The following is a 27,667-nucleotide window of genomic DNA, read 5'->3' on the forward strand; positions in this document are numbered from 1 at the left end:
GCAGGCAGCTTTCGGTGTCTTACACAATTACCGAATGGTTTGTATGGATTCTGACTTCACATTGGCTTCACTTGATGATGTGCTGCTCAAATACCTTATTTTGAGAGGGAATGTGTAATGTGTGCCTGTGACACTTCCCACACCTCCACAAGCATCTGCTTACACAAACTTGCTGAAACAAAAACACTCTGAAAGTAGTCAGAGAAAAGGAGGAGCTCCTGACTCCGGTGTCCGGTGGGGAAAGTACGCTGGACGGTGAAACACCTTTTCTGGATGTGGACAGAGAGCATGGAGCCTGTGGCCTCTGGGAAGACATTTGGGGACAGGCCAGTGGTTGCCTTGTTTTAAGGAAGATACACTGATACAGCTTTTTTGGGAATAATTTTGTGGGGAAAACCATACTCATAGGGATTTGCACTGACATTTCTAAGAAGGAAATAGTATTTCTTTAATCTAGAAACAGTCTCTTAGGAGCGAAGTCAATAAAGGTAAGACAGAGGCCCCAGCTTGCCTGGGATTTTGGCAAGGCAGCTGGGATGTTGTTCAAGACACTAATTAGTAGTGACCTCAGCACTGGAAACCTTTTAAAGTGTGAGTGGAACGTAAAGAGGAAAAACCTAATCACCTCATGTGAAAGCTGTGAGTGGGGGCTTTCAGGGCTGTGCAGTGAGGTTCTGCGTCCCAACCTCATGCCCTTAACTAGTTTTATGATAAAGGGTCAGTCAGAGCCTGTCCCCCGTAAAAGTTCTTTCAAAGTAACAGGACCCCCTTCAGGATAAAGCAGCCTGTGTGCCGGACTCGGTGACCCGCCGTTGTGCAGGCTGGGGGTGTATCGCTGACTGGAGGTACTCTGAGTGGGAAGATGAGCTCCCTGCGTGCGTGTCAGCTGGAATGGTAGCAGAGTGTGGAGTTCGGCAGCCCCCTGGAACTGGCGTGGGGGTGGAAACTGGTCGTGGGCCCCCGGAAAGGATGGGGATAAATCTGAAACAGGACACGCTGCTTGGGTGACTGGCAGATTGTCAGAAGCGTAAGAACACATAGGGGAAAATCTCTTTCATAAACACAGCAGGATTCAGAATTGTAAATAAACCCAGAAGATTAACTGCTGCTCTGACCTGCCTGAAAATAGTCTAGAAATGCGGGTGCAGTGTTTCATTATCAAAAATTTCAAACTGGCAGCAAAGTTGAAGGAGCTCGGGGTGTTTTCATTTGGATAAAATTAATGGCAATGAGTTAGAGATTTGAAGGAAACTAAACTAGGTGGATACATTGTTGAACAGAATTTCTTGGTGTCCTGCGTAGATTATAGCAATGTGCGAAGTCTCCATGTTGATCAAGTGGTCAGAGAAGAAGCCAGAGCCTGGCTTGAGGACAGAGTGGCATCTTGTGGAAGGCGACTGGCATCTCTGATGGACCTTGACTGGGGCAGTGAGACCTGTCCAGGCAACTGAAATGTGCCTTCTGGACATTAGGGCATCTTCGGGAAGTGTTTCCGTACCCTCAAGTAAAAATGCATTGTTTATCTATCTGCCTCTTCCCTGAATAAAAGTAAGATAGATCCTTGGAATTCTGATACATGGAAGAAGGTCACATCCACTAACATAGTTTTCCCCTTCCCAGAAGAGCAGTCACAGGATTAGGTCAGCTTTGTGCCCTCTTTTCAAATGCTTTGCCTTCCAGTTATGCTTAAGCCGTTTTCATAACCTCAACCGAGAAAGGACCACAAACTTGGATGTCACAGGTTAGGTCTCCATCACTGCCATTTCTTTGAGCCCCATGCAGAATTCTCGTTAAAAATTTAAATCTGATAAGCGGGACATACGGCTCAAACATGCGACCCCATGGTTAATGGTCTCCCTGAGGGAAGCAGTTCCTGTCAGGACTATAGCTCCCAGCCGGGGAGACGTGGGCCCTGGCGCCCAGCCTCGCTCCTCTCTCTGTGGGTGTTCTCGTTTCGTGTTTGCTTGCGGTTTCGTAAGCAAATCTTGAGGTTGGAACCAGATGAGCATGAAGTTTGGTGGGTGTTACACTTTCGGAAGATGTTCGGCCAGTCATTCTCACGTCCTCTCCCCAGCGAAGGCTGTACAGGATCAGAGAGTATCAGTGTGCAGGAGGAGACACGACCGTTTTGTCAGCAAATCGACCAGCAGACGGTGGAGGGGCTCCATCCTGCACGTTGTTGGCTCACATGGTATAGCCACTGGACAGCCCCTTTGGATCAACAAGCTTCCACAGCAGATGTTATTAGTATTACCTTTTATAACACAAAGATTTAAAGTGACTTGGTTGTTCTCCACCTTAAAATCTCCAATTTTTAACTATTAAGAAAAAAAGGCAATCTAAAGCTACACTGTCCAGTGTGGTTGCTAGTCATAAGTGGCTATTGAAGTTCCTTCAATCAAATAAAATAATTTAAAAATAGAATTGAATTAAAATTCGCATCCTTAGTCGCAGTATCCACATTTCAGATGCTTAGTAGCAAGGCGGGACTAATGGCTATTGTATTCGACCTCACTGCAGAAAGTCTGTTAGTGTTGATAGAGGTGTATACCTTCGGAGCGAATTGCAAACCTGGTCACCCAATTTTAGCTACAACTTTAAGGGCCTCTCATTTGGTAATAGCCAAAAAATAAAGTAACAACCAGTATTTGCGTAATTCTTTAAAATTTACAAAGCTCCTTAACACGAAATCACATTTCATCTTTAAATCAGGCCAGCAAAGTAAGTGGGGCTGGTGGCATATTCTGTTTGGGGAGTGATTTGCCCATGTTCCCAAAGCTGGTCTTTTGTTGACATCTGTGACAGTCCTTTAGTTCCTGACATAATAAATTGAACTGTCTTCTCCAGGTTACTCTGTTGGACCTGTCAGAGCTGGGCTCACAGTGGAAAATGCCTCATGTGTCTTGTGATTTCTCTGGGTTGAGATGGGACCCCATCTCCCTCAGAGGCACCGGAAGGAGGAGTGTGTTGGTTCAGACTCAGGGAGTAGAAAAGATGAAATAAAAAGTAGGGTAGTATTTTCTATAAATGAAAACTGATAATCAGGAAATTAGAAACAAGAAAGAAAGAACTCTGAAGTTTGAAGTCATATATGTATTTTACATGTGAATATAAAAATATGGCCAGTCTTAATTTTTCCAAAAGGGAGAAAAGACCTCTGGCTAAGTATTTTAAAAGTTCACATTCTAGGAAGTTTCTGTCCCTTTGTTTCCGAAACCAGGCTAACCACCTGTGCTCGGCTCCACTCCACCAGGTGGTGGGAGTGAACTTCACGAGCTGTGAGGATCCCAGCTCTGGGTGGTGGGGGCGGAATAGCCCAGAGAGCCAAGCTGCCTCCAAACCAGAAGCCCCTAGTCTCAGCAGATGGAGATTAGTGGAATAAATAAATCTGCTAATTAATGATTGAAGCTCACCGTTTAAAGCTTATATATTAATCGCTCTTCCCTCATCTGCTTGCGTCAGTTTTGCAAACCTGCCTCCCCGGACTCCTTTCATCTTACACTCAGCCGCACTTCTCAACAGTCACCATGTGCTGGGCTCAGAAGCCCCAGGTCCGACGCTGGCTCCTGCGTTGAAGCTCTCGCTGTCTGCTGTCTTCACCCTCAGTCTAGCCGGATGCTGTGTGTTCACATGTTGTGGTCTTCTGAGCATTGAAAGCGTCAGACACGAAATGGGCTGCTCTGATTTTGCTAGAGTGTAGCAGCTACCTTCTGACACCGTGGTTTAGAAGCGTCAGGCTCGGTGCTAGGCAGATTTCCCGTGTCGCCACCCCAAGTGGTATTTTTCAAGATGGTGTGTGCAGGGTGGAAAGTGGCAGAGTCGTCAGAGGAGATTTGAAAGAACATCCGAGCGCCCCGTCCCCCATAGTCATAAAGCACGTTGTCGTACTGACAGTTTCTAAGAGGTTCTGTTCTATAAGTGCCTGCCGAACTGGGACACCGGACTTCACGCCAGCTTTCTCTCTCTGGAAGATCTGTTAACACCCTTTTCCTTGGCTCTCTACACGGGTCAGTGGCCCTGGGTCCTGATCCTCTGCGTGTTTAGCCCTTCAGAAAGCGTTCAGGGGCTGGGGCCTGTCCTCTGGAACCTAGGGTTGCCATCTCATGAATAAAAGATAAAAATGATGCAGAAATTCCTGTCAAACCATGGCCAGGTTTATCTCCATCATTGGGTATTTTAACCAGTGAATGTAGATGTGCAGAATCCTTCTTCCACAAGGTTTCCACGTGGCAAGCCATCCTTCCCCAGGTGTTAGAACCTGGCTACATTTGGTTAGGTAAGTGTAATCAGTACCCTTGCAGGGCAGTTAAGTTATAAGTAAGCTGCTTTACCACAGGCATATATAAAACTTGTCGAATGTTTCTCTTTACTGGTTGCTTCAGAAATTGGAGTTGAATGTATCTTAATAGTTATTTTGTACAGTGACGTGACATACCGCACTAGTGTGTCACTTCTGCTCATGTGACGTATTACATAACTAAAACTTGTCTTCACCGTATTACATCAGAAGCATTTTAATCTTTCTTCAGAATGTGTTGTAACTCTGTTTTGGGCATTTTGTAGTGGCCAGTGTGCAGGAGCAATTCATTGCTGACTTGATGCTTTATTAATGATGATGGTTAAACTCAGTTTGTGTTTGAAAAAGGTTTACAATAACTTAATAATTGGTGTTACATGCAGTAATGGAAGCGGAAAGAGTGAAATAGAGAATACTTAGAATCGTATTGAGAGAACACTGCACGTCAGAAATACTTAGAAATATGGCTAAGTAACAGTCCTACATGCATATGCAGAGGGGGAGAGGAGCAAAGGAATTGTTAGTATTAATTGTCATCATCCATTGCCTCGATGATGTTAGGAAGACTCCATACCAGGGGCCAAGGAGGATATTCCCCTGTGCTTGCGTCCGTTTAGTCCAGTTTGAAGCCATCAGAAACCCCACGCTATCAGATGACACTTAATGTCATATGAATTGGTTTCAGGTGCTAAGACTTGCATACAGATGTTTTTCTGAGCCAATATGTTAATAATAGAGGGATTTTCATAAACATTTCTTACCTGGGTGATGTGTATATTTTAAGCTCCCAAAAATGTGATAAGTTCCTGGGAGGTTATTCTCATACGTACTTTAAGAGAATCAGCACGTTCCTGTGTGTCAGGTCAGTCACCCCGTTTTATGCAGTCACCCCCTGCGTTCCCTGCTAAGAGAAAGACAGTGAGAAAGGAACTGGAGCTAAAGAGGCGAAAGCCAGGGAAATGCGTCCGTGACTGTTTGGCTTAATTGAATTAGCGTCTTTGATTGGGCCTCCTGCTTGTCTTTGACACATAACGTCGTGCTGGATGCCGATAGGACCGATAGGATCTCCCTAGGAAATTTGGTGGAGTAGTTTCTCAGTATTGATGAATCCTGGGGGTGGGGGTGGCAGTGGAGAAAACTGAGGAGAGGTTGGGATGGCAATCGGCAGCTGACACCCTTCTTGTTTCCGTGCAAAGTGGGAAGGACCTGAGTGCCTCCTCAGCCTTCTCTCAGATTGTGGGGCCGGCGGGGGGGTGGGTGTGTGTGTGAGGGGGGACGACACACGACAGCTGAGGAGTTTAGGGGCCTTCGCTAGGTCTTCTTTTACTCCTGTGTGTATTTGCTTTTGAAAAGGTAGGAAAATGGGTCCTTTGCTCTTCCTAATGTTAGGTGAATAATTGCAGCTATTGAACCATTTGCATTTTAAAGTTAAGGAAAGCAGGGAGGCTGGACTACAGCCCCGAGAAGCTACACCTTCTTGAGGCTGAGCCCGGAGCCCGGCCTCTGCTCTCCAGGGCTCGCAGGGCAGGGCAGTTGGCAGCGTGACTTCTAACGTGGAATGGGAACATGAACCGGGATGCCCCAAACCGATAGTGCAGGCAGAGTAGCTCCCGGTGCGCTCCCAAGTGTGGTCCAACTGTGGGTTTCTGGGCCCAGCCCCAGTTCTGCCAGAACCCAAACTCAGACGGAGTCCGGGAATCCAGTTAGAGACTCGCAGTGAAGCCGTCTGAGAGGGGGAGTCTACTGTGCTCCGACCTTAGACGCCCTCAACTGCCCTTGTTTCAGAAGTGCATTAAGAAGCAGCCACTTCTCACTGTAAATTGCCACTAATGGACATAATCTTTTTTCTTTTATTCTTCCAAGTATATGAGCAATGTGGACTCGTGGTGTAAAGCATGTGGCGAGGTGGACCTTCCCTCGGAGCTGCAGGATCTGGAGGACGCCATCCATCACCACCAGGGGGTTTATGAGCACGTCACCCTGGCTTACTCGGAGGTAGGCACCCTCACCTCCGCTCCATTACTTCTGTGTCACAGTGCGGAAAGCTGAGAAACATCGAAGCTTTGGCCAGCCTAAAAAAAACGTGATTTTGAATTAAACTGCAGTTTTATTGTAACTCTTAAACCCAAGTAGGCAGTGAAAGACAGTAAGTCAAACAGGATGGTGGGCTGTGAGCAAACTCTTCACAATTGTGGATTTCCATTATTAGAGTGCTTATGTTTTCATCTGCTAAAAGAAATGAAATTCCCATGTCTTGTCTACATGTATTTAGGAAATACGTGCTGTTCGGTCTAGTCAAACTCTATTTAATCTTCCTAAATGAAACTTTCTAGAAAAGAGGCCAATCGATGCAGCCTCGTGTTCTGGATTACAAAGCACACGCTTATTTTCAAGTATGTAAACTGACTTGCTGTTTCAGAAATCTCAGCGTTGTGTTTTCTTTATCGTTTTAGGGTAACTTGCTTATTTAATGCATCCCTGTTTTATGTTCTAGCACCTTCTTCTGTGCCAGGCTATGTGATAAGGACTTTATATAATCACATACTTAATGTTCAGAGCTCTGGGGCATGTACTGTTATTCACCCCGTTGTTAATCTCAGATGAGGAAACTGAGGCCCAGTGACTCAGTGACTTGTGCCAGGTCCAGGGCTGTAGGAGGTGGTGCAGGGACATGAACCCCAGCAGGCCCATTCACGTCCCCAGCCACCACCCCCTGCAGTCGTGTCACGTGACCCGCTGGGCGCAGACATGCTGACAGCTGCAGGGGGGCTGCGGCGCCTCACCCTGTCCACGTCCCCGACGTCTGGCCCTTCACCAGCCGGCCTGATGACACTGATTAAATTCCTGGAGGTGAGTGGGGAGTGAGGAGGAATTCTCTGTGGGCTTGTGGGCTTGCTTTATGCCTGATGTCCTCCATTCTCCTTGAATCGTGAGCTCGTATAATATACTGTGTGTGTGTGCGAATGTGGATGATTACTGTGCACCTTTAGTGAGAACGTTCCCGCCCGGCTAGCAGAGGGCCGCGCACAGCACAAGTTTAATAACAGTATAAAGCCAAGTCCTTCCTTGATTTGAACTACATCCCCTTGTGAAGGTTGTGGGGAGGAAACTGGCCACTTGCTTTTCAGCCTGCACTTCCTGCCTCACCAGCAGCTCTGTCACGCTCAGGCCCTTGGGCTCAGGCCTCCTGACCCCTGAGGGCCCAGCGGGGAATAGACAGACGCCTGATGCCCTTCACATGCTTCGGAATGTGCTCAGTCAAATCTCCTTCCCGTGGAAGCTGGTATCTATATACGTGTTCCTCTAGTCACCTTTTTGCCTAACAAGATTGCTTTTTTATTAGCACCATTTTGTGTTGTCAATGGAATTAAAGAATAGTCAACTCTGTATCACGCTTCTTAATTTTGCATCTAATGCTTGTTAGCTAATTTGATTATCTAGTTTATTAGGGACTGTATAAATAAGTGATAGACTTTTCTGTAGGACAAATGAAAATTGAACAGATTTGGCATTTTTCATTACACCATTTGTGGGGACAGAACCCCAAAAAGCAGTTTCCAGGCTCTTGGCCTCACATAGAAAGGTGTTGGCTCAGGTAGTAAATGGCCATCAACTGTGATTGGATGACATCAGCTGTGGCTAGTTGGCCGTTAGCTGTAACCAGTGAGCCATTGGCCACTAATATAACTGCTGTGGCTACGCTAGCGAAGCGAGAGAAGAATGGGGCTAGCAAGAAGATGGCGGCTGGGCTGGCAAGTGTGGATGGCGGTTTGCAGACAGTGTGGATCCAGCCTCCAGTGAGAGTATAGTGCCGCCAGAGAGAATATAGTGGTATGACTCCCCTACCTATGGCTCCGTGGGTGTTCCTTTTTGGCCTCACCATATCCTGCGTTCTTGTATGGGGAGCGGGAGCAAAGACCCCCAAGGCCGCCCTGCACGACAAACGGCGCAGCGAGCAGGGTCTCCCGCACGACAAATGGCACAGCGAGCAGGGTCCCCCGCACGACACCATTTCATGAGGATTTTGTGAGTTTCCAAAAGCATTAAGTTCTTTCCCCTAGTGTACCGTCTCTGTGCATCTTCTAATTTCAACCTGCAGTAGAAAGGGAGTGACCCGGTTAGCCATGCTGTAATGAGGCCTTCACTCACCTGCTCACTAAGGGTTTTCTCGGGCGCTCCTTTTCGATGGCAGTGGTAGGTTCCAGACCACTGTGGGTTGACGAGCTTGCACACGAGGACGTTGGCAGGAGCTGGGCTCCAGTCTTGGCCTGCGTGGCTTACGTGGGAATCAACCTGCCCTGCCCAGTGTCATCCTCTGGCCCCGCCAGCCAGTTCCGTCTGCCTTTTGCCCTGTGCACTTGTAGCACAGTGCAGGATTTTCTCTCTGTTATCAGTACATTCTATAAAAAGGGGCATCTTGACATAGGAACTTATGTGTACCTTTGGTGCAGTTGCATTCAATTTCAAATTCGTACTAATAATTAAAGATAATTTGATGGCAAGTAAACAGCTTCCCAATTTTGATGACTAATCCACAATTTTTAGCCTAAGAACATGTTTGCAACTGAGCTATAAACTCAAGGAGACAGAAATTTGAACTGGATGAGCAGAAAAACTTTCAATGCAACAGAACAATTTTTTTTGCCTTTTTTTAAAATTTTGAAATAATTTCAGGCTATAGAGAAGTATTAGAATAGAACAAAGAACTTCCACACTCCATTGGCCCAGATTACCCAGTTTTTAATATTTCACTACATTTCTCCACTCTCTCCCTCTGTGTGCAGTCATCAGCACATCAGCAGTGATGCAACACGACGTCCTGCCCACAGACTCATTGTATTTCCCAAGTGTGTCTGCTGTCTGTCTCCTGGCCCCTGAATGCTGTCCAGCAGAAGGCATTACGAGGGTGGGCACCTCTGCTTTGCAGTGGAACATTCTTTAGTCTTTCTCTGCCTCATGGCTTTGACAGTCTTAGGGATTACAGGCCTTTCATTCTGTAGCTGTCCCTCAGCCTCCTGCCCATTCTCAGGGACCGACTGCCCCACCCCCTCCCCCAGTGTCACAGCAGGGGCTCAGGTTGGACCCATCCTGCAACTGGTGATGTTAACCTTGACCGCTCCATGAGGTTCAGTGTCTGCAAGGTTTCTCCCTCAAAAACACCACTGAAAAATTTGTCTAGGATGAGCATTTCGTGGGGAGATGCGCTGATGATGACACAATGTCTGTTCCTGATCAGACTTCCCTTCGCGGCCTTAGCACCTCTGGTGATTCCTGCCCATATCAGCGACACTATGACGGCCGTCTGAAGGTGGACATTTATTTCCATCATTTCTTCCATGTTTATTAGGTGGACTTTTCCAGCATACAGAAGAGCTTTATTTTCTCATTCACTCATTTATTCATTATTTCATTATAAACATACGGAATCTTATTCTATCCAGTGCGTTATAATCCAGCACTCAATTTCGATGCCTAAATTGTCCACATTTGGCCAGCAGGAGCCCCTTTGTGGGGTTTTTGATATATCCCTATCATTATTTGAGTGTTACGTCCTAGCATAACAGTGAGTTCCCAGGTTCATCTTGTTCTTTCTCTGCCTGGTCCCTGAGACCAGCCATCTCACCAAGAGGTCTGGTTCCTCGTGCAGCTGTGTGGTATTTAGAAACTAAGACCTGGGTGCTGGAGAGTGCTTGTTTACCTGTGGGTGTCAGGGCTGCTTGGCCCTGTGAGCAGAGTCAGGAAACATGTATGTCGATAGGTATTCCTCCCTCCATTCATGCGTCCTTCCATCCACAGCTGCTGCGGTGTCTGTCTGTGTCTGTCTCTGTTTTAATACCACACGTGTTCATACTGGTATTTCCACTACTAATCCAATACATCAGGGTTCTTTGCAGCTTTTCCCGTTCTGTTCCTAAATCCCTTCTCAGACAGCAAGAAAACTGGCTTCCTTGATCCTCTGTATGTTAATTTATTTAATTAGTGTACTTGCTCAGTCTTCTCAATCTCCCAACCTATCTGTCTGGCTTCTCTCAGCAGCCCCCCTGCCCCCCCCCACCCCACTTCCTTAGAAAGCCTGGCCCCATTTTTCTCCATGTCAGGAGGGGAGGGAGAAGACAGATGGGAAGGGAAGTGTTCTGTAAATGATCTTTCTCTTTCCTAAATCAGTGTTTTTCTAACTTGAGTTAAAAGTGCCGCTTCTCACACGCTGCCCCCAGAGACAGTGACTCTCCGTTTGCAGTGGGTTTCCCATAGTGGTTCCGTGATTGGTCAGACCACACACTGAGAGACGGTCCTACCCTGCTCTAAAGGGGGTGCGTCTGCTCGGAAGACATTTATCCCCAGAAATTGACCCCTGCTATGGATGCAGGGTCACTTAGGAGTAGGAATTTTGAAAACAAGGCTTTTCCTTTTGCTCTCCTTCCCTCCCTCTCTTTCTCGCTTCCACAATTTTTTGTCTTTAAACAGTGTCTATAGTTTCTAGTCTCTGATGATACAAGTTTGCTGTGGGAAACCGTCCCAGCACTTTTTTCCAAGACACAAACGCCCGCTTTTCTGTGTCCCGTGTAGCCTTGTCTGTGTTCCAGCAGCAGGAGCGGACCTGTGCCGTGTAACCTCCGCCTGCTCCAGCTTGCCAGGTCCGGGGCTCAATGCCCGCTGTCGGTGATCACAGCAGAGTGAAGCCATACACAACCTGGGAGACGCTCGAGTTTTAGCAACCGCGTATAGAGTGGTCATTTTTAGCATTTTATTTGAAGGAAGCAAACTCATCAACTCCTTTCTCAACAAACTGAATTCATACAAATGGTTGCCATCTCAGCATGGCCATGCCATCCTGTACCACCCTGAACACTGAGTATGTGACTCGGGAGGTAAGCCTGTGTGTGGGTGTCCACGCACCTGCCGTGGGTCTTGGCCATGGCAGCCGTGGGCAGCGGTTCTTGGAGGGGAAAGGTGAACGGCCACATTGGCTTTGGCCGGCACGGACCCCATGTGACTTCAGGGTTTCGTTGCTGCATCAGTTTCTCAGTTAACAGGTGTGCTGACTTACTGCACACTTCAGCAGGACCTCGTGGAAATGACTGATTCGCAGCCTGCTAAGCTGGTGGAGCTCCTTTTTTAAAGCCCAGGATAAATGGGTGATGGCATTGTTAGTGTTATTAGCATGCGAGAAAGACAAACAGCAGCATGAGTCACCTGGGTAATAAACTTACTAGCATCGTGTGTCTGTGATGTGTGGGAGTTCGCCCACCTTGCTGTGGAGTAACTTCTGTAAAGCGGTTGTCTCAAAGCTTCATTAGGTATTGCAGCATTGCTGTAGGGAGGGGTGCAGGCATCAACGTTTGGCACAACATCAGAGCCAACTGACCGTGCAACAGTCGCTCTCCTTCCCCCCAAACTCAACTTGAGACTTTGCAAGGGCTTGAAATATAGGAGCTAAAAAGCTCAAGCCCAAGTGGCATGTACAGAACAGGCGTGCTTTCTGCACACATCTGACCTTACTAGCAGCTGCCCCAGCAGGCTCCTTTGGTCTTGTTTTGGTTTTTCCGATCTGAAAATCCTGGGCTGAGGTCAAACATGGTTAGATTGATATGATTTTGAGGAAGAAACCTAATAGCTGAAAGAAGAAGGATGGACCTCGAGAAGCTAATGACTAAGAACTTTGCCTAGAGAAAGAACCATCCCAGAGGCAAGCCCAAAACTCTGAAGGTGAGGACGCTGCCTTCCCTCTGTTGGGTGGCCTCCCTGAGGCACGGGAAAATACTGCTGCCTCCACGGGACCTTTCTCAAGGTCACTGGCCCATGTTACTGGTAGGAGCTTCTGTGTGTAGCCCTTGTTTCAGTACTTAAATTATGTATGAATGTTTTAGTTGCTATATACTTCTCCATAATAATTTTCTTCTGGTTATTCTGTACCATTTAAAAGCCTTTATTCCTATACAATAGGACAGTATCCATACAATTCCAGCAGATTTTCTCCCTACATGATGCTACTGTACTTGCAATGACAAAGATATTTTGCTAAAAGTTAGTAAAACTATACATGATACCCTTTATGTGCTTGAATAATACCTGTTAAAGTGACTAATCTATTCATGCTACACTGAAACAAAATATAATTACTTCTGAAAGGTTTCTTGGAGAAACGTGGTACCTGAGCACGCATTTGGAGTTGCATGCTGTCTGGTCTTAGTGGATGCAAGAGGTGTTTCCTTGCCCAGAATCTTTCCTGCTGCTTCTGCTGCCACCTCTTTAAGTGATGATACCAGCAGTGGCCCCAGCAGAGGCACTGCAAGCCCTGCTTAGGACTTCCCGGAAAGCAACATTTGCTTAATGAGTTGTCTTCTGTTACGGAATTTGTGTTCTCGTACTCAGCCGTTCCTCACCACCCCTCCACCATGAGCAAGCGTGGCGTTCTAAACCCAGTAATGAGATCTGCTCTTGAGCTCTGTTGAACAGTTGCGAAGCCACCCAGGGAAAGGCAGAATCATTGGAATATTCTTGCTCAGATTACGTATTCTTTCTCAGTAGTAGAACATTAGTGATGTTACATGGATGCCTTTGGAGACTAGGTGAGTGCGGGGAAACCACCTGTCGTCTTGTGTTGCTGGTTTAAGATCCAACACAGTGGCTTGAGATAGAGGGTTGCCTTCTGCCAGTGGAGAAGTCCCAAGGCTGGCTTTCCGGGACTGATGTGGTAGCTCTGTGAGTAAGGATCTCTGGATCCTTTTTGTCTTTTCATTTTGGCTCTTCAGCGGGTGCGCTGCTGTCCTTAAGGTTACTCAAGGTCGTTAATAGCTGCTGAAGCTCCATGGCCTCTCCCTCAAGTTCTCGGCATCAAGGAGGTGAAAGCGGCACGGGGGAATGAGCGTGCCCAGCGGCCTGAGCGGCTTTGCTGGAAGCCCCATTCACAGGCGTTACTTCTGTGTATTGGCCACCTCTGCTTGTAAGCAAGGCTGGGAAATCCAGTTTTATAGCTGGGGTGTTCTAGACTGGAGGGGTTTGGCTCTCCAGGAGGGAGGGGTGGGTGGACTTGGAGGAGGCAGCTCTCAGCTTCTGCCCCCCCTTCTGATCTCTACCCATCTGACACACGTTCACCAAATCGTGTGCTCTGTGTACGTTTCCTGCCGTAGGTGTGTTAGAAGGAGTAAGACATAGAGGACATGTTTATAAGGAGTTGTTTCTAGGCTCTGTACGCGGTGAACTATGTGAGTTGGAGCTCTGGTTCTCAGTCCTGAGAGAGGCTGTACCCCCACTGGTTTAACAACAAGTTTATGATGCCTACGGAAATAAAATGTATGGATAATTATGTTCACATAACATTTAGATGTGTGCATATATAAAGTACATATATTCTGCATAGAAATCAGAGACAAAAGGTGATTCACGATGAAACGTGCTTCAGTCTACAAATGCCTAAGTTAGGTGCATATTAGAAGACCAAACAATTAGACATTCAGATGCTGGCCGCATATGTAAAACTATTGTGATGGTGGCAACTACAGACGCACGCTGGACCTGTGCTAGATTGGTGACTCCCACGCTGAGAATGGTGTCATTGTGCTGACATTGTGAAAAAGCAACTCTTGTCAAGTTCTGAGGAAAACCAAGCACTGCCTTACTTTGATTAATTAACATGGTAACCGCCTTCCCAGAAAAATCAGTGTACATTAGAGTAGGCAAGAAAAAGAAAAACACGGTGTGTTTATGTGTTAAATAGAGCCTTGCCAGGATAATTGCAGAAAGCAGGACACGTCTTCATTTTGAGGTAATATCCTGCCTCTGACTCCATCACAGTAAGTCCCTCCCCTAGGTCACTCTCTGTGCCTCCCTTCCTCATGGTGCTTGTATCAGAAATGCCCAGTCAAGTTCAGTGACTTCTGGGGGCGGCTCCCTGCTTTACAAAGAGGACTCACGTTCCTGCTGTTCTTGTTTTCACACATGCCTGACACTAAGTCAGTGGTCCAGTTGGTTCTTGTGTTACCTGTTATCTTTGGTTATGTCTCCTTGGCTTGTTTCCACTTAGGTTTTGCCGTCTTGCTATACGGGTACTAGATCAATATTAATCTGTGAAGGGTGACAGCCGGCCTTTATAAGGAGCGGTCAGCGCTTCCAACAAAGATCTCAAAACCAGGTATTGGGAAAAAAATATGTTCCCTTCCAGCAGGACTTAACGTTATAAGAGGATTAAAGGAAGAGATCAGAAAATTCCACAGGCCTCTCACTTGCCCCCAGATTTTGGTTTCTAGGCGCTTCCCGTCTTGGCCTCCCCCTTCACCCATGATTTCCCTCCTTCTGTCTGTCCTGAGGATTTCCCTCCGGACAATGTTTGTTCCTCCTTGCAGTAGAAACCCAAGGTTTTCAGATAATCAGATGTTGTTTGTACACCTGAAGCTATTCTAATATTGTATATCAGCAGTAATTGAAAAATCCATTTTTTAAAATTAGAAAAGAGAAGTGTCTGAGCACAAAGAGCATGGCGATGAGGCCTTGCTGAAGAAGTCCTGCGAGTCTCACAGCGCAGTCGCTTTATGTGCCACCTGCCCTTTTAATTGTCTGATCGGGCATATTTTTTCTACCAAATCCAACATAGTCATTCTTAAATCCTAAAAATCACGTAAAAATGAAAACCACGTAACGCTTTTCTTGCCGTGTTCCACCTCACGTTTTCTTCCCTTGGTTAGCGAATGCTTTCACTTAATTGTACTTCGGTAGTTAGCTGCATAGTGTGCCCTGGGAGCTCTTTTAAAAGATGATGGCGTTTTAATTAACATTAGTTTTTAAAGTTAATGAACCAAATAAAATGGCATTTACATTTTTCTTTTTGTGAAGTAAAATTGCTATCCAACTCTGTCAGAAAGTTTATGTGCATCTTTCTTGCCTGTTCCTAAATTATTGATCTTTTGTAAGCTGAGGTTTCAACATTCAGCATTAAAATTTCACTCCACTGTGATGCTGTATCCTATTATAACACAATATCTCAACCTGAAATCATTAAAGTTTTAATTTACAGATCTCCCAGCAGTGCAATTTTAAATCAGCTGATTTATGTCATTTAAGACAATATGCTGTTTTTCATTAAGAATAGCTCCTACTACAATGTTTTATGATGGTGAGTGTTCTTTTAATTCAGTGTTTTACCACATTTGGCCATGAGGTGTCATTGGGTAACGGATGCATTTGTTTTTAACTTTATTTTGTTCTTTATAAAATGCGGCTTGAGTAAAAGGATGGTTTGTGTGTGTATGAGTGGGTGTGTGCACGTGTGCACACATCCGAGGACAGTGCAGCACGGCCTGGGCGCCAACTGCGAGCCGCCGGTCTCCAACGGTCACTTGTGTCTAAAGGCTCTTCTGTTTTGCGGGCAGGTGAGCCAGGACGGGAAGTCGCTCCTCGACAAGCTCCAGCGGCCCTTGACGCCCGGCAGCTCCGACTCCCTGACGGCCTCCGCCAACTACTCCAAGGCGGTGCACCATGTCCTGGACGTCATTCACGAGGTGCTGCACCACCAGCGGCAGCTGGAGAACATCTGGCAGCACCGCAAGGTGCGGCTGCACCAGAGGCTGCAGCTGTGCGTGTTCCAGCAGGATGTGCAGCAGGTCAGTCCACGAGGCGCTGTCCCCGTAGGGCGTGCCACGGGCGCACTGGGAGCCTGGGGAATGCGTTGTCCTGCTGGGCGTGTCTGTGCGATGGGGAGCGGGAGATAAAGGTGGGAGAAAAAACTACCAGCGCACGCATACACACACACACCCCCTTTTGGGGAGTCCTGCGTCCTGGTGGGCGTGTCTGCTGATGGAGTGAGTGGAAACGGAAGGGGGAGACTGTGCACGCGCGCGCACGCCCGCCCCTTTGCTCACCATGAGTGAAAACGGCTTTGAGAATGCGTGCTTGGGCTGCTGTCAGCCAGAAAGTTAATAGCTCGTGTGCATGGAACACATGAGGTCGTGCAGGGCCTTAACGAGACTGAGTTTTGTTCTTGAAACAGGGCATTCCCAATTATGTCTGCTTGTGACAGTAATGCCGGTGGTGCTCATATAAGCCAGGGTGTTGTTACAATTTAAGGTCGCTGCTGTCTGGTTACTCTAACACTAAGCTAATCATGCGTCTCTTCCCACCTGGTAGTGCAGTCTGTGGGGCACAGTAGGTGCTTAATAAATGACTGTCTAATTAATGAAGAGTGGACTTTTATGACTCTTCACTTCTAAGCACTTGACATCCCTTTTGTTGTGCTTGTTACAAAACTAAGAAGAGTGAGACCAGCCCCCATATTGTTTACCTCCTTATTATGGAATAAGAATTCATCCTGCTTCCAGGGTTTCAGGGGTTAAAACTGGCGGCACATCAACTATGATAGAGCTTTAGTGATAAAGAAGGTATAGTTGTGTCCTTGCCCTCTAACGGGAAACCAGGCTGCGGATGCGGTGTCAGCTCTGGGGATGAGGAATCTGGGAGGTGCAGGGAAGCGCGTGGCATCCAGGGAGTTGGCACAAAACCACAGTGATAGGTCCAGGACAAAACGACTCTTTTCCTGGAGCGTCCAGGAGCCCAGGTGCTTTGTTCAGACGTGCAGGAGCTCGGCTTTCACTCTCCCCCAGTATCACCTGAAGGTGAGTGGGTTTTCTGCTGAATGGGCCGAGATTGGGGAAAGTTGTGTTGATTCTGCGCATGATACTGACCATCATTTTTCATGCAACAGGAATCTGGTGAGTTCAAAATTCTTTTAATTGTGCCATAATTTTTAATTCTCACACACCATAACTTGAATCTACTTACGTTTTTGAGTTCTCTGAAGGTTGCATATATAAAGTGGCTCAGGAATGATGGTTGTGATGTGATTCATGCTTCTTTACAATGTTTAGTCAAAGAAGATAATTGCCAGGGACAGAATACAGAGCAAGGAGTGAAGAGGGAGGCGTCCCAGCCTAGGAGTTGCTGTGAGAATGAAGTTGTGAGGTCGAAAGCACGAGTACTAGTTTTTCTTAATTGTTCTAACATTTTCATAAACCATGAAATGTTAGTAGTTTAAATGTAATTCTTAAAGGATTTTCTTGCCTACCTCTCTGTCTCTTGGATCAAGTGTTCATTACACATCCCTGGACTGACATTCTTTCTGCACTTGTGTCTGAAGCAGTAGCAGGGCTCCCCCTCCTTCTTTCACCCCCAGCTCTGATGGCTCCTTGGGGCCCCAGTCACATAAGAAGCCACTGGACTGTTTATGTTGGGGGGGGGGGGCGCGTGAGGAAAGGCAGCCTCTGGGAACAGCCTGGGGAGTCCAGCCATTTAATTTGACACCAAGTACTTAAATGCGCTTGAATTTGAAAACAGCAGATAGTTAATTTTTATATGTAGAAAGGTCATTATGACAATAATGGGCCAGTTCTTCCAGCTAGCTTTTTTTCTCAAGAACAGTAGGTTGAGTAAGCTGTCTGTAGGAGAAAGTGTTTTGTGGTACACAGTGTGTACATGGTTCTGTTAGCGTTCCATACAAAACAGATAATTGGTCTTTAAGGGAAAGGTGTTGTTGATGAAATGGTGGGGAATGGTTTGGACTTGTTATGCAGCCAGGAAACTGCTATGTAGGCTTGACCTGGGGAGCAGGGAGCAGAGTTGATGAGATGAAGTAAAGCAAACACTTTGCCTTAAAGGAGTGCAGAGGATTGTGTTTCTGACACTCAACAAATTATACAGCATGTGGTAATCTTTGCCATTTGAGCATGGAGTAGGAGAAGGAAGCTGAGAGGACATGGAAAAAACCCAAATAGTTGTACTTTAGCCAACTAGAGATACCACAGTGGTTATTCTGTGGTTGTTTGGGTGATGAAAAAGCATCTGTAAATACTGTTGAGAAAAAAACAAAAGCCACTTACCACACAGTAGGTATGGAATGAGGACATTTTTATGAACACAACCCTACAGACACGTGAAAAACTACTTGGAAGCATAAATGTTAGACTGTTAATAGTGCACCTCTGACGAGGGGACAGCGGGAGGATGGCATGGGGAGTTTGACTTTTAAAACAAAAGTCGTTCTGCTTAAGTGGTTAATTTTTTCAGAAAAAGCAAAGGCAATTTCATAATTTCTACATGGAAGGAGTTTCGATGGGAGTCTAGTGCGGTGTGTGTGGGTCCGTGAAGCTACTTTGCATAATACTTAGCATTTGTCCAAATCAACAGATGGGGTGGGAAGTGGGAAATGTGCCCCAGTACACAGACTGGCTACTAGCCAATATTAATCTTTCTCGCTGTTAACTTAAAAATAAAGTCCATTCTCTGTCGTATTTCCTGATCGTCAAATTGTGTGTATATTCCCATGGCTTCTCTTTACTGTTAGAGCAGCCCTCAGTGGATGTTTGGTTGAATCAATGAATGGTTGGGTTACTGCTAAGCAGCGTATGCTTCAGTTTACTGTAACACGATCATTTATTTTTGCTGTGCTCATCCAAATGGGATGGCAGTTTGGAAGTGGTTCATAGCAGGATGCTATCAAACCCGTTTTCCTGCTCTCCGGTTCAGCCCGCCCACCTCTTGGATGGGTGGGATCTAGTTACTCCAACACGGCAGGTGAGGTGAACAGGCCCTGGAAATCTGCAGGCCGACTCCCCCGAAAGAAACGTGCTGAAAAAGCCTCCCTCTTCCCAGTGTGTGCGAACGTCCTCTCCGCTGAGTTATGTCTTGGAAGAGCTTGCTCCAGGTTGATGTGGGGCCATTAAGTAATATTCTGAAAAGATGGTCAAGCAAATCCAGTCCACTCTAGAGTCTTGTCATCCACACTTCGTTCTTTCTTTTTCCCAAAATGTCTATTGAGTGTGTGATATTCCTAGAGGTACAGAGTTAAGTATGTTGAATAGCTCAAAGTTCCCTTTTCTCAAGGCATGTAATCTGGTAAGAGTAGATGGTTTAGTAGTCTGGTAAATTAGACCTAACATGCTCCGATTTAGCATGTATGTCTTTGTTTATTGTTATAATTTCGCTAAGGCATAAATTTGAGTCATACCCGTCAAGATGCCACCAGAGTGAGGGAGTAAACAGAACTAGCTATGCTCATCTGTTGTCTCCCTACCTTGTGCGTGCACTCTGAGGGGACGTATTTATGCTGCAGCAACTTGTGCAAACTTGGGGGTTCCTGAGAGCTTTGTTCCTATTCCTCTCAAATGTCAAGGGACTCGCATACAAGGAAAACGAAGAGTCCTGTAAGAGAGGTGCACGGGCACCAGGACAATCTTCATGGGAGAGGCAGGGTTTGAGCCCATCTGTGAGGGGCAGGGTGGAAGGTCTCAGCAGGTTGAGGAGTGGGCAACGGGAATTGCAAACAGCAGAGACATGAAAGGGCAGGGCCTGCCTGAAGAACAGCAGGCGGCCTGGTGAGGGCAGGGTGGAGAGGTGGGGAGGCCTGAGCTGGGGCGGCTGCTAGAAGCATGACCTCCCGACGAAGGCTGGGGACTTGTTTCTGTACGACGTAGGACACCATTGCAGGGGCACAGTGAGCCGTGACCGAGTGCCGTGAACTGTGCCAGGGCCTGAGTGGCTGTGAGGGCTGAGTGAGGGCACAGCTGTGTGGCATCCAGCTCGTCGAGCGCGTCTTCACTGCCGTGTAAGTGTGTCTCCTCCTAATGCTCACGTGATGCCCACAGCAGCCTGTTAAGTTCATGCTTCCCCCATTTCACCACGAGTTCAAGGACCATCTGCAGAGCGTTCTGACCTGATGCTGTGGGCAGTGTGTGTGTGTGTGTGTGTGGGGGGGGCGTGATGCTACTTGCATTAGAAAGATCGCTCCGGTTGCAGTGTGATGAGCCGGACTGGAGGTGAGGACACAGGAAGTTCCCACTGGAGACGTTCACGCACGTCATGGAGAAGTCATAGCAGAAATGGGAGGTCCACGGGGGCAGCGATCTGTGTTTTTTCAATTCCCTGGTGTTTCCCCAAATGTCTGGGATAGCAGATGCTCAGTATTCGTTGAGTGAATGAGTAGGTAGATAAAGACATTTAAGGAATTCCCAAATTTTGCTAAGTTTCTTCATTTATTCTGGAGTGGGGGAGGGTTGGCCTTGGAATCAAGTAAACCAGCTGAAGATCAGCCTGAAGAAACAGGAGCTTTGACTGAGGTTGGGGAGTTAAGGGTGGCTGAGGAAGAAAGGGATAATTTCAGTGCATGGGAATTTTGCAAGTGTGATGAAATATTTAAAATATTAAAGATTTTGGCACTTGGATGCAAAATGAGGGTCTTAAATGCCAAGTTCCAGCTGGGGAAGGAAGTCAGAATATGCCAAAGAGGCAAAGAAACAGGTTCCAGGTCTGCAGAGGAGTGAGTTCACAGGTTTACCTTGGGCCCTAGGCTGCTGTTCCTTGCCAGGAAATGCCATCTGTCTCTGTGATGCCTAACTCAGGGGCACCACCCACACGGGACCTAGCTCTTAAGTGAAGGTTCCTGAACCTCATTTGTTCTGTGCCCGTGACTTTACGTCAGGAGGGTGGGTTTTTCTCATCCCACTCATCAGAACCGTTCCATAGCCCTAGCTATTGAACAGTCTTCGTCTTTTCACATTCCCACACGCATGATTCTGAGTGTGCCTCTTGAGAGGAGTAGTTAAAGAGGGTTGCCATCTTTTCTGAGTTTCTCAGTGGGAATTAGGAAGTGTTGGAGGGCAGGTGTTTCGGCCTGGGCACTGATCTTCCTGGTGAGTTTAGAGTCGGCTTCAGTTACCTTTGTCCTGGTGAACCCAGGAGAGACTGACTGTCAGAGTGATCTCAGTAACCACAGCTCCAAAAGAGCTGAAAGTTCAGCAGTGGGAGGTAACAGGTTGGAAAATGGATGAATCTATCCCCCACAAGGGTGTGAGAGCTGACACTGAGCCAGTGAAACCAAGAGGAACCCAGCGGACTGAGGTAAATCAGAAGTGAGCAGGGAGCTGAGGCCATCAAGCCACTGGGGACGATGTACTCCAGAGCCAGCGTGGTCAGGAGTGGGCAGTGCCAAGACAAATCCCAGAGAGCGTGGGATTCTGTTTTACCGAGTGCCAGCCACGTTGCCAGGGCCCCCTGGGGGGAAAGTGCCTGGTGATTCGCTGACTGGGAGATTCATGCATGCACCTATGCTTACCTATATCCGTATATACATTTACATAGTTCAACACGTAGACTTAATCTGTACATAATAACTTTACTTTCCCAGATAACATTATCTGGACACAGGAAGATTTTTCTTGGACAACTTTAGACTATTTTATATTCATTTCCAAACTAAGAATATGAAAAATAATTTTTAGAAGTTTAGAAAATTGCTAAAAGGATTAACCCATGTTGGTAGAGTGATGGTTTGGTTGGGGTTTGATGGGAATATCCAAGGTGAGACATTTATAGGATTAATAACCTACCTACTTTCCTTCTCCCCTCCCTTCCTCCCTTCCTTAGCTTCTTTATTTTCCTTGAGAAATTTCATGTTCTTAGGTAATTAAAACTTGGGTGAGTCCAGGAGAACTAGTGATGCATATGTTTTTAGAAGATGGATGAATGGATGGGTGATGTCAGAGTTTAAGAGCCTGCTGACGTCTTTGTGATGCTTCTTCACTGATTTCACCTGTGCTCCTTCCCGCCAAGAAAGTGCGTGAAGTGACACAGCGTATGCGCGTATGTTCGTTAAGCAAAAGGAGCTCTTGTAACACAGGTCATTTTGGTTCTGTATCATCCCTTCATTTGCCCTGTGTCATTTCACTGAAGGTGTGTGTGTGTGTGTGTGTGTGTGTGTGTGTGTGTGTGTGTGTTTAATAGCTTCTTTTTCCAAATGAGCATTAGGCTTAGAATACTTTGGAATGTTCTAGAAACCATTTTTTTAAAAGCTCTTTCCATATTAAGGATAGTTATATACATGCATATTTAGAACAAACTTAATTTTACTTTTGAAACATAATGAATGAAGAAACGGAAAGGTCTGGCTCCGGTGGAGAGAAATAAAGAAATGTGGGGCGGGAGGGAACCATCGTTATCGTCAGGCAGCTGAAAATGCTGGACCTAAAAGGGTCCTTCTCCTTCCCTTATTCCCCCAAAGCCCATGGATACGTGTTGAATTTTGTGTCTGTTTCTTTTCACTGCAGAGTTATGCACACACATCACAATGTCGAGCCAGAGGCCGTTGTGATCATGTCAGGCCAAGCCCCTCATTTTCCAGATAATAAAACCGAATCTCAAGAAAGTCAAGTGAAGTCTCAAAAAAATCCTGGAAGTCTTGCGGATTTTTAGCTGCTTCATTGATCTTGACCTGAGGGGGCTGCTTCACTTGTGAGCTACTCAGAGTAAATTGGAATTGACCTTGTACTAAGAAGCACTGTGTAAGTGGGCCTTTTCAGCTGGGGAAAGGGCTTACTTAGAAGCTGCAGTTGCCCACCCACCACTGTAAAGAAACATAGCTACTTAAGGACACATTTAAAAAAATTTTTTTTTTTTTAACATTTTGAAGTTCAGTCACCTTAGGAGTGGATAAATGGAAACAGAAAGCCAGGGAGAGAGCACCTGCTAGCAGTCTGGAGGCCAGCTCTCCACAGCTAGCCCAGGCCTTGTTTTCTTCTCTGAGCAGTGGATCATGTGGCTTGGCCTCCCCTGGGAAGGAAGGGACATGGCTGAGACACTGGCTTCAGAAGGAAAACATGCTCTGAGCTTTCGGGGGGGAAAGGTGTCCTGCAGCTTACGGCAGGATGAGTCCATGGAGTCCAGTCATTTACACGCACAGTGTTCCTTCATTTGTGATTTTAAACTTTGGAGGTAAAGTACATTCTTGGTGTAATATTGGATATCTTCACAGCAAGGCTAAACGCCAGCCTTTAATAAAAGTTAGAATCATCTAAGCCAAGGCCTCCTCTCTGGCCACCTACTTACGATTAGGAAATCTCAAGTGACATCGCTTGGTTGACCAGTCATCCCTTTGTTACGATCCTTAAATACCGCTGACATGATAATGAGGAAAGCCCTGATGAAATGCTTCTTTCAGCAGCACTTACTTAAAAGCAAAACTAGAGACAATATATCCATTTCTACATTATCGTCACCAGTGATTTAAATAAGAACCAGCAAGTGGAATAAGGAAGTAACTAAAGTAAGTGAAACTGGGTTAATTTTGGTTTGATAGGGAATGTAGGGTAGAGCAGGTGGGAAATTCATATTTTCCAACTGGAAAAATCTGATTTTATGTAAAAAAAAGAACAAATGGCAAGTATTTTAGAAGTACCTTTGTTTTTCATTTGCTTTGTGTAATCGTAGTTTTTTGAAGTAAATCTAGAATCAGAAGGGCTTGTTTTCATTTTTATGTGCACAAAATGTGACTTAGAAGGAGCTCTCTATTATGACACAAAACATTTATTCACTGTGTGTTGTGTCTTTAAAACATAGCTGGAATTGACAGATGTTTTTTACACGTTCTCTCAATACTCTCTGGGTCCTGAGTTACCGGTAAAAGTGGACAGGCTCAGTGGGTCCGTGGTGGTTTTACGTCAGCGGTCTCGTCTTGTTTTCCCAGCAGCACCCTAGAGAACCATGCCGACTGCGGCTCCACTACTAGTTAGGATGTGAGCGTCATTGTACCAACCGTCGTGAATCACTCTTGTCTTGACAAACAGGGAGTTAGCTAAACCATCCGCAGGATTTCCTGCACATCTGACATTGGATGTGAAGAGCCAGTATCTGTGTGTCGAGTGTTGGTGGCTCACTTTGGAGCGACCTTGACGTTGGAGCTGTCACTGTCCATTAGGGGGCACTGATTGTACAGAGGAATGATCTCTGCACCCCATACTCTCAAGGGAGAGGGCGGCCGTGCATTTGCAGCCAAGCAGCAGATCCTGTGCCCATCTTGTTTTTCCTGGGGTTGAGGTCACAAGACAGAGATGATAGCAGCTGCCACAGCTGAGGTCATGGAGGAGGTTGGCTGACTAGGTTGATGAAAGCCCCCTGACCTGCACATATGTTTGTTTTAAATGGAAAGAATCCACAAGCAGGTCTTTAAAATGTTCCTTGGACAAGTGTGTTCACTCAGGATTCCTTGGCAACCCAGGAAATGTTCTCTGACTTTAACAGAAGGCAAAGCCTGTGGGAGAGCTTGGTTTTGAGCATGAGCTGGATTTCATAATTGTCTGCTGCTGTTTTAATAAAGTGCTTGGAATTTGTACACTCTTCTTTGAATTGCCTTCATGTGTGTTGGAAATATAATTTCACCTGGTATTTACGATTTTGTATAAAGGAACCATTGATGAAAGAAAAATGCCCATGGTTATTCTGAGCGGTTGGTTCAAAATAGCTTTTAGTTCCAACTTATGCTTCCTGCAACACTTTTCTTAGGCTTAAAAATCAAATTATTATTATGTTTAAAACACTGCATTTGCTTTCTCCTGCCCTTTCTACTGAATACTGTTCATCTTTTGCTTTTTGAAATTGTGCCTTATTTCAAGTCTGCATTGCACTACCAGTGACCATCAGGTTTGCCGCTTACCTGTGGTTTCCTTTTCTTTTTGCAGAGTGTGCAATAGTGGTGGTTAAGTGTCCAGCTCTTCACGCAGATCTGCGAGGCAGGTGGGCTGTGGCACAGGTGGTACTTACACAGCTCTCAATTCTCCTGTCTTCAAATATTTGGTCCTTGTCTTCTGTGTGTGCCGGCCTTATGCACAGAGGCACATGCCATTAACTGTAGCCATTCTTTGAGGTTGACGCGTCTAGAAGTTGTCATTGGACATTGGAGTGAATTTTAAAATGTTACTAAGAGCCTGTGGTGTAAACAACTCAGCGGCTTCATGTCTGCCTGGAAGTCTGGCAGTGAGCGCCGCACTCCCTGCTAATGGGAGTACGGAAAGCCCTCCCCCCTCATAGCTCAGGATAATGTACTGAGTGCCCTAGTTAAAACGCCTGTGCCACCAAGAGCTCACAGTTAGGTGGGAGCCCGCTACGCGCTGTGGTTTACAGGCGGGGGCGGCACCAATGCTGTATATTTGCCCCTGATGTTAAGGTGCTTAAGGTAGATATGACTGAATACTCACAGTCCTCAGGATTGTCACCCTGAGCAGGTGAGGGAGCTGCAGCTCCGAACCAATAAGGACCTTGCCTAAGAGCACACAGCCAGACCCTGCATTTGTGTGGGAGGCGCTAGAAATGAAGGGCGGGGAGGAGAGTGCTTTCAGGAAGCCTGGGGACTGAGGTGTAGACAGAAGACGAATGGATCCAGTCAGAATTCCCCTGGTAGCGTGAGCTCAGGTGACGGCAGAGTGTGGTGGTGGTGACAGAAAGGTGCTGAAATGAGCTGTGCTAATCAGGTGAACGGCGGCTTTGACCTGAGCATCCGCTTCAGGGCTTCGTCTTCGTGCCCTCCCCGCCCTCCCACGTGCACACACACGTCTATTCTCAGTTCCTGCTGATTCTACGGGGGTCCTTACAGAGGACCATCACAGATTTACTGAGGTTCACAAGCCATTTTAGTTGCATGTACTGCTAACTCCTAAACCCTGTGCAGAAAGGACCCTCACTCAGGCCTTCGGCTTCCAAGGTCATTGGTTTGGAGCAATGGAGAACAAGTCCATTGTTCTTGGACAGGGGGCTCTGGCCCCAACCAGCAGCGTCTTTTCTTCTAGGTATCTGTCAGCACCGCTGACCTCTGTGCAGGTGACAGAAGGCAGCGGATCCTGTTTGTAGCGAGCAACCCCTTGTTAAATCCAGTTTATTTTGCCCTTGGCACAGTGCTATCCTGCTTCCAGGCTGCCCTCCAGACCCCTGTTCTAGCTGTGCCTGCCCAGTTGGTGCTTCAGGCCCAGGTCCATCTTAATCCAGATGCGTGGTTACCATATTTACTTAAATGCAAAGTACAAGGCGGCCTAGTGGCCTAGTACGTTAGCAGCGCAGTTAAATGATGTCTTTCAGCTAAAATTTTTAGCTGAAAGATATCACTTAGTTTTTTACTAGTTCTCTCCCCTCCATCAGAAAGTGACAAAGCATGTGCATTTGATATAATGTAAATATTTTGTTAGATGTTGTCAGCGTTTTCTCAAGTCCAAGAGCCAATGAACTATCAGTCCCAACGGCGAGCTAAACAACACTGGGGTGCATGGCTCTACGTTCACTGTTTCTTGTAGTGGATTTCAACAAGACCTTTTAAGTAATTAAATTCAGCTTAGTTTATAGAATAAATTATCCTGGAAGACCAGGACAGAGGCAGTTAAGTGTTTTGTTTTCTTAGGTTTTACTTAATATGTTTCAAATCTTCTAAAGAAGAGACAGGAAAACATTAACTCTGTAGTTTAACTTGAATTGCCCTGAGTTATGAAACTTCAAGTCTTATAAAAATGTTAAGTTAAACTGGTCCTGTGTGGCTTGATAACGACTGTCTTATAAAACCCAGTCTGTTTTGGTGGCTCAATCATACATAAAATGAGGTGAGATTTAATTTAATGATTGCATGTAACATTTATACGTAGACAGATTTACACGTTTCAAGTAAGAGCTGATTAAAATCGTGGTGGGAAAGCTGACAGAAGATGTAATTCTCAAGTGTGTTAGATTAGTATCCAGTTGCTTCCAATTTTTTGTCTCCTCCTTGTTTCTTCCAGACTTTTGACAACAGCACATATCTTCAGTGAATAGTCCCAAACCTTGAACAAGGCAGAACTTTTTTTTAATGGCATATGTACTTGTTTTCACTGTAGGTGCTGGACTGGATTGAGAACCATGGGGAAGCATTTCTGAGCAAACATACAGGCGTGGGGAAATCTCTTCATCGGGCCAGAGCTTTGCAGAAACGTCATGAAGATTTTGAAGAAGTGGCACAGGTAAAACAATGGCTTTCACTGTTTTCTCTCAGAAATGCCTGTGCGGCTGGTTTTGATTGCTGTGCTAACCACACCTGCGATGAGTTAGCCGTGGCCAGATGTGTTCGAAGGCGATTCAGAAGAGAGGATGCTCAGACTCAGTGAACTTGTCGTAGCCGAAACGGAAAGCTGGTTTTAGTCAGTTGACCCTTTTGAAAAATGTGGTGTTCTTGAAGCAAAAACACCTTGGATGTTTTTGCCATATTTATTGTCCCATTGTCTGTTGACTGTGTTGTGAAATTTCAGTTCACAATCAGAGAGTAATAGTCCTTGCATTTCTGTAATGATAGGCCGGCATTTCTTACCCTTTTCCCAGTTCTGTTAAGTGTGTGTGCTGAGGAAACAGGAGGCAGAGTCTGTGGTGTGTGCCAAGCATGGGATTTGTGGAGTTCAGCTATCGGCTGCAGTGCTCACTAGCTGTGTGACTTGGGAAGAGTTTCTAAGGTTAACTTCCTTGTCTGAAAACGGGGCACAGTAAGGGCTCCTAGGGAGGAAGTAAAGTCTGAGGAGAAACGACTGGCATCAGTGAGCGCGCGTGTTGGTA

The 27,667-nt window shown here is 46.2% G+C and overlaps 1 protein-coding gene across 3 annotated transcripts in view; it reads left to right on the top strand.

Annotated features, from left to right (window-relative positions):
* TRIO (trio Rho guanine nucleotide exchange factor) overlaps window positions 1-27,667 on the top strand; it is a 322,955-nt gene that overhangs the window by 132,992 nt on the left and 162,296 nt on the right. For all 3 annotated transcript variants that reach the window (XM_074329065.2, XM_074329063.2, XM_074329064.2), the window contains exons 8-10: window positions 6,161-6,292; window positions 15,664-15,894; window positions 26,962-27,084. In XM_074329065.2, coding sequence (XP_074185166.2) covers window positions 6,161-6,292; window positions 15,664-15,894; window positions 26,962-27,084 — 486 coding nt within the window. The remainder of the gene's footprint in view (window positions 1-6,160; window positions 6,293-15,663; window positions 15,895-26,961; window positions 27,085-27,667) is intronic.

The sequence above is a fragment of the Rhinolophus sinicus genome, chromosome 3 (assembly GCF_057876585.1).
Source record: "Rhinolophus sinicus isolate RSI-liver-muscle chromosome 3, RSI-T2T, whole genome shotgun sequence".
Taxonomy (NCBI): Eukaryota; Metazoa; Chordata; class Mammalia; order Chiroptera; family Rhinolophidae; genus Rhinolophus; species Rhinolophus sinicus.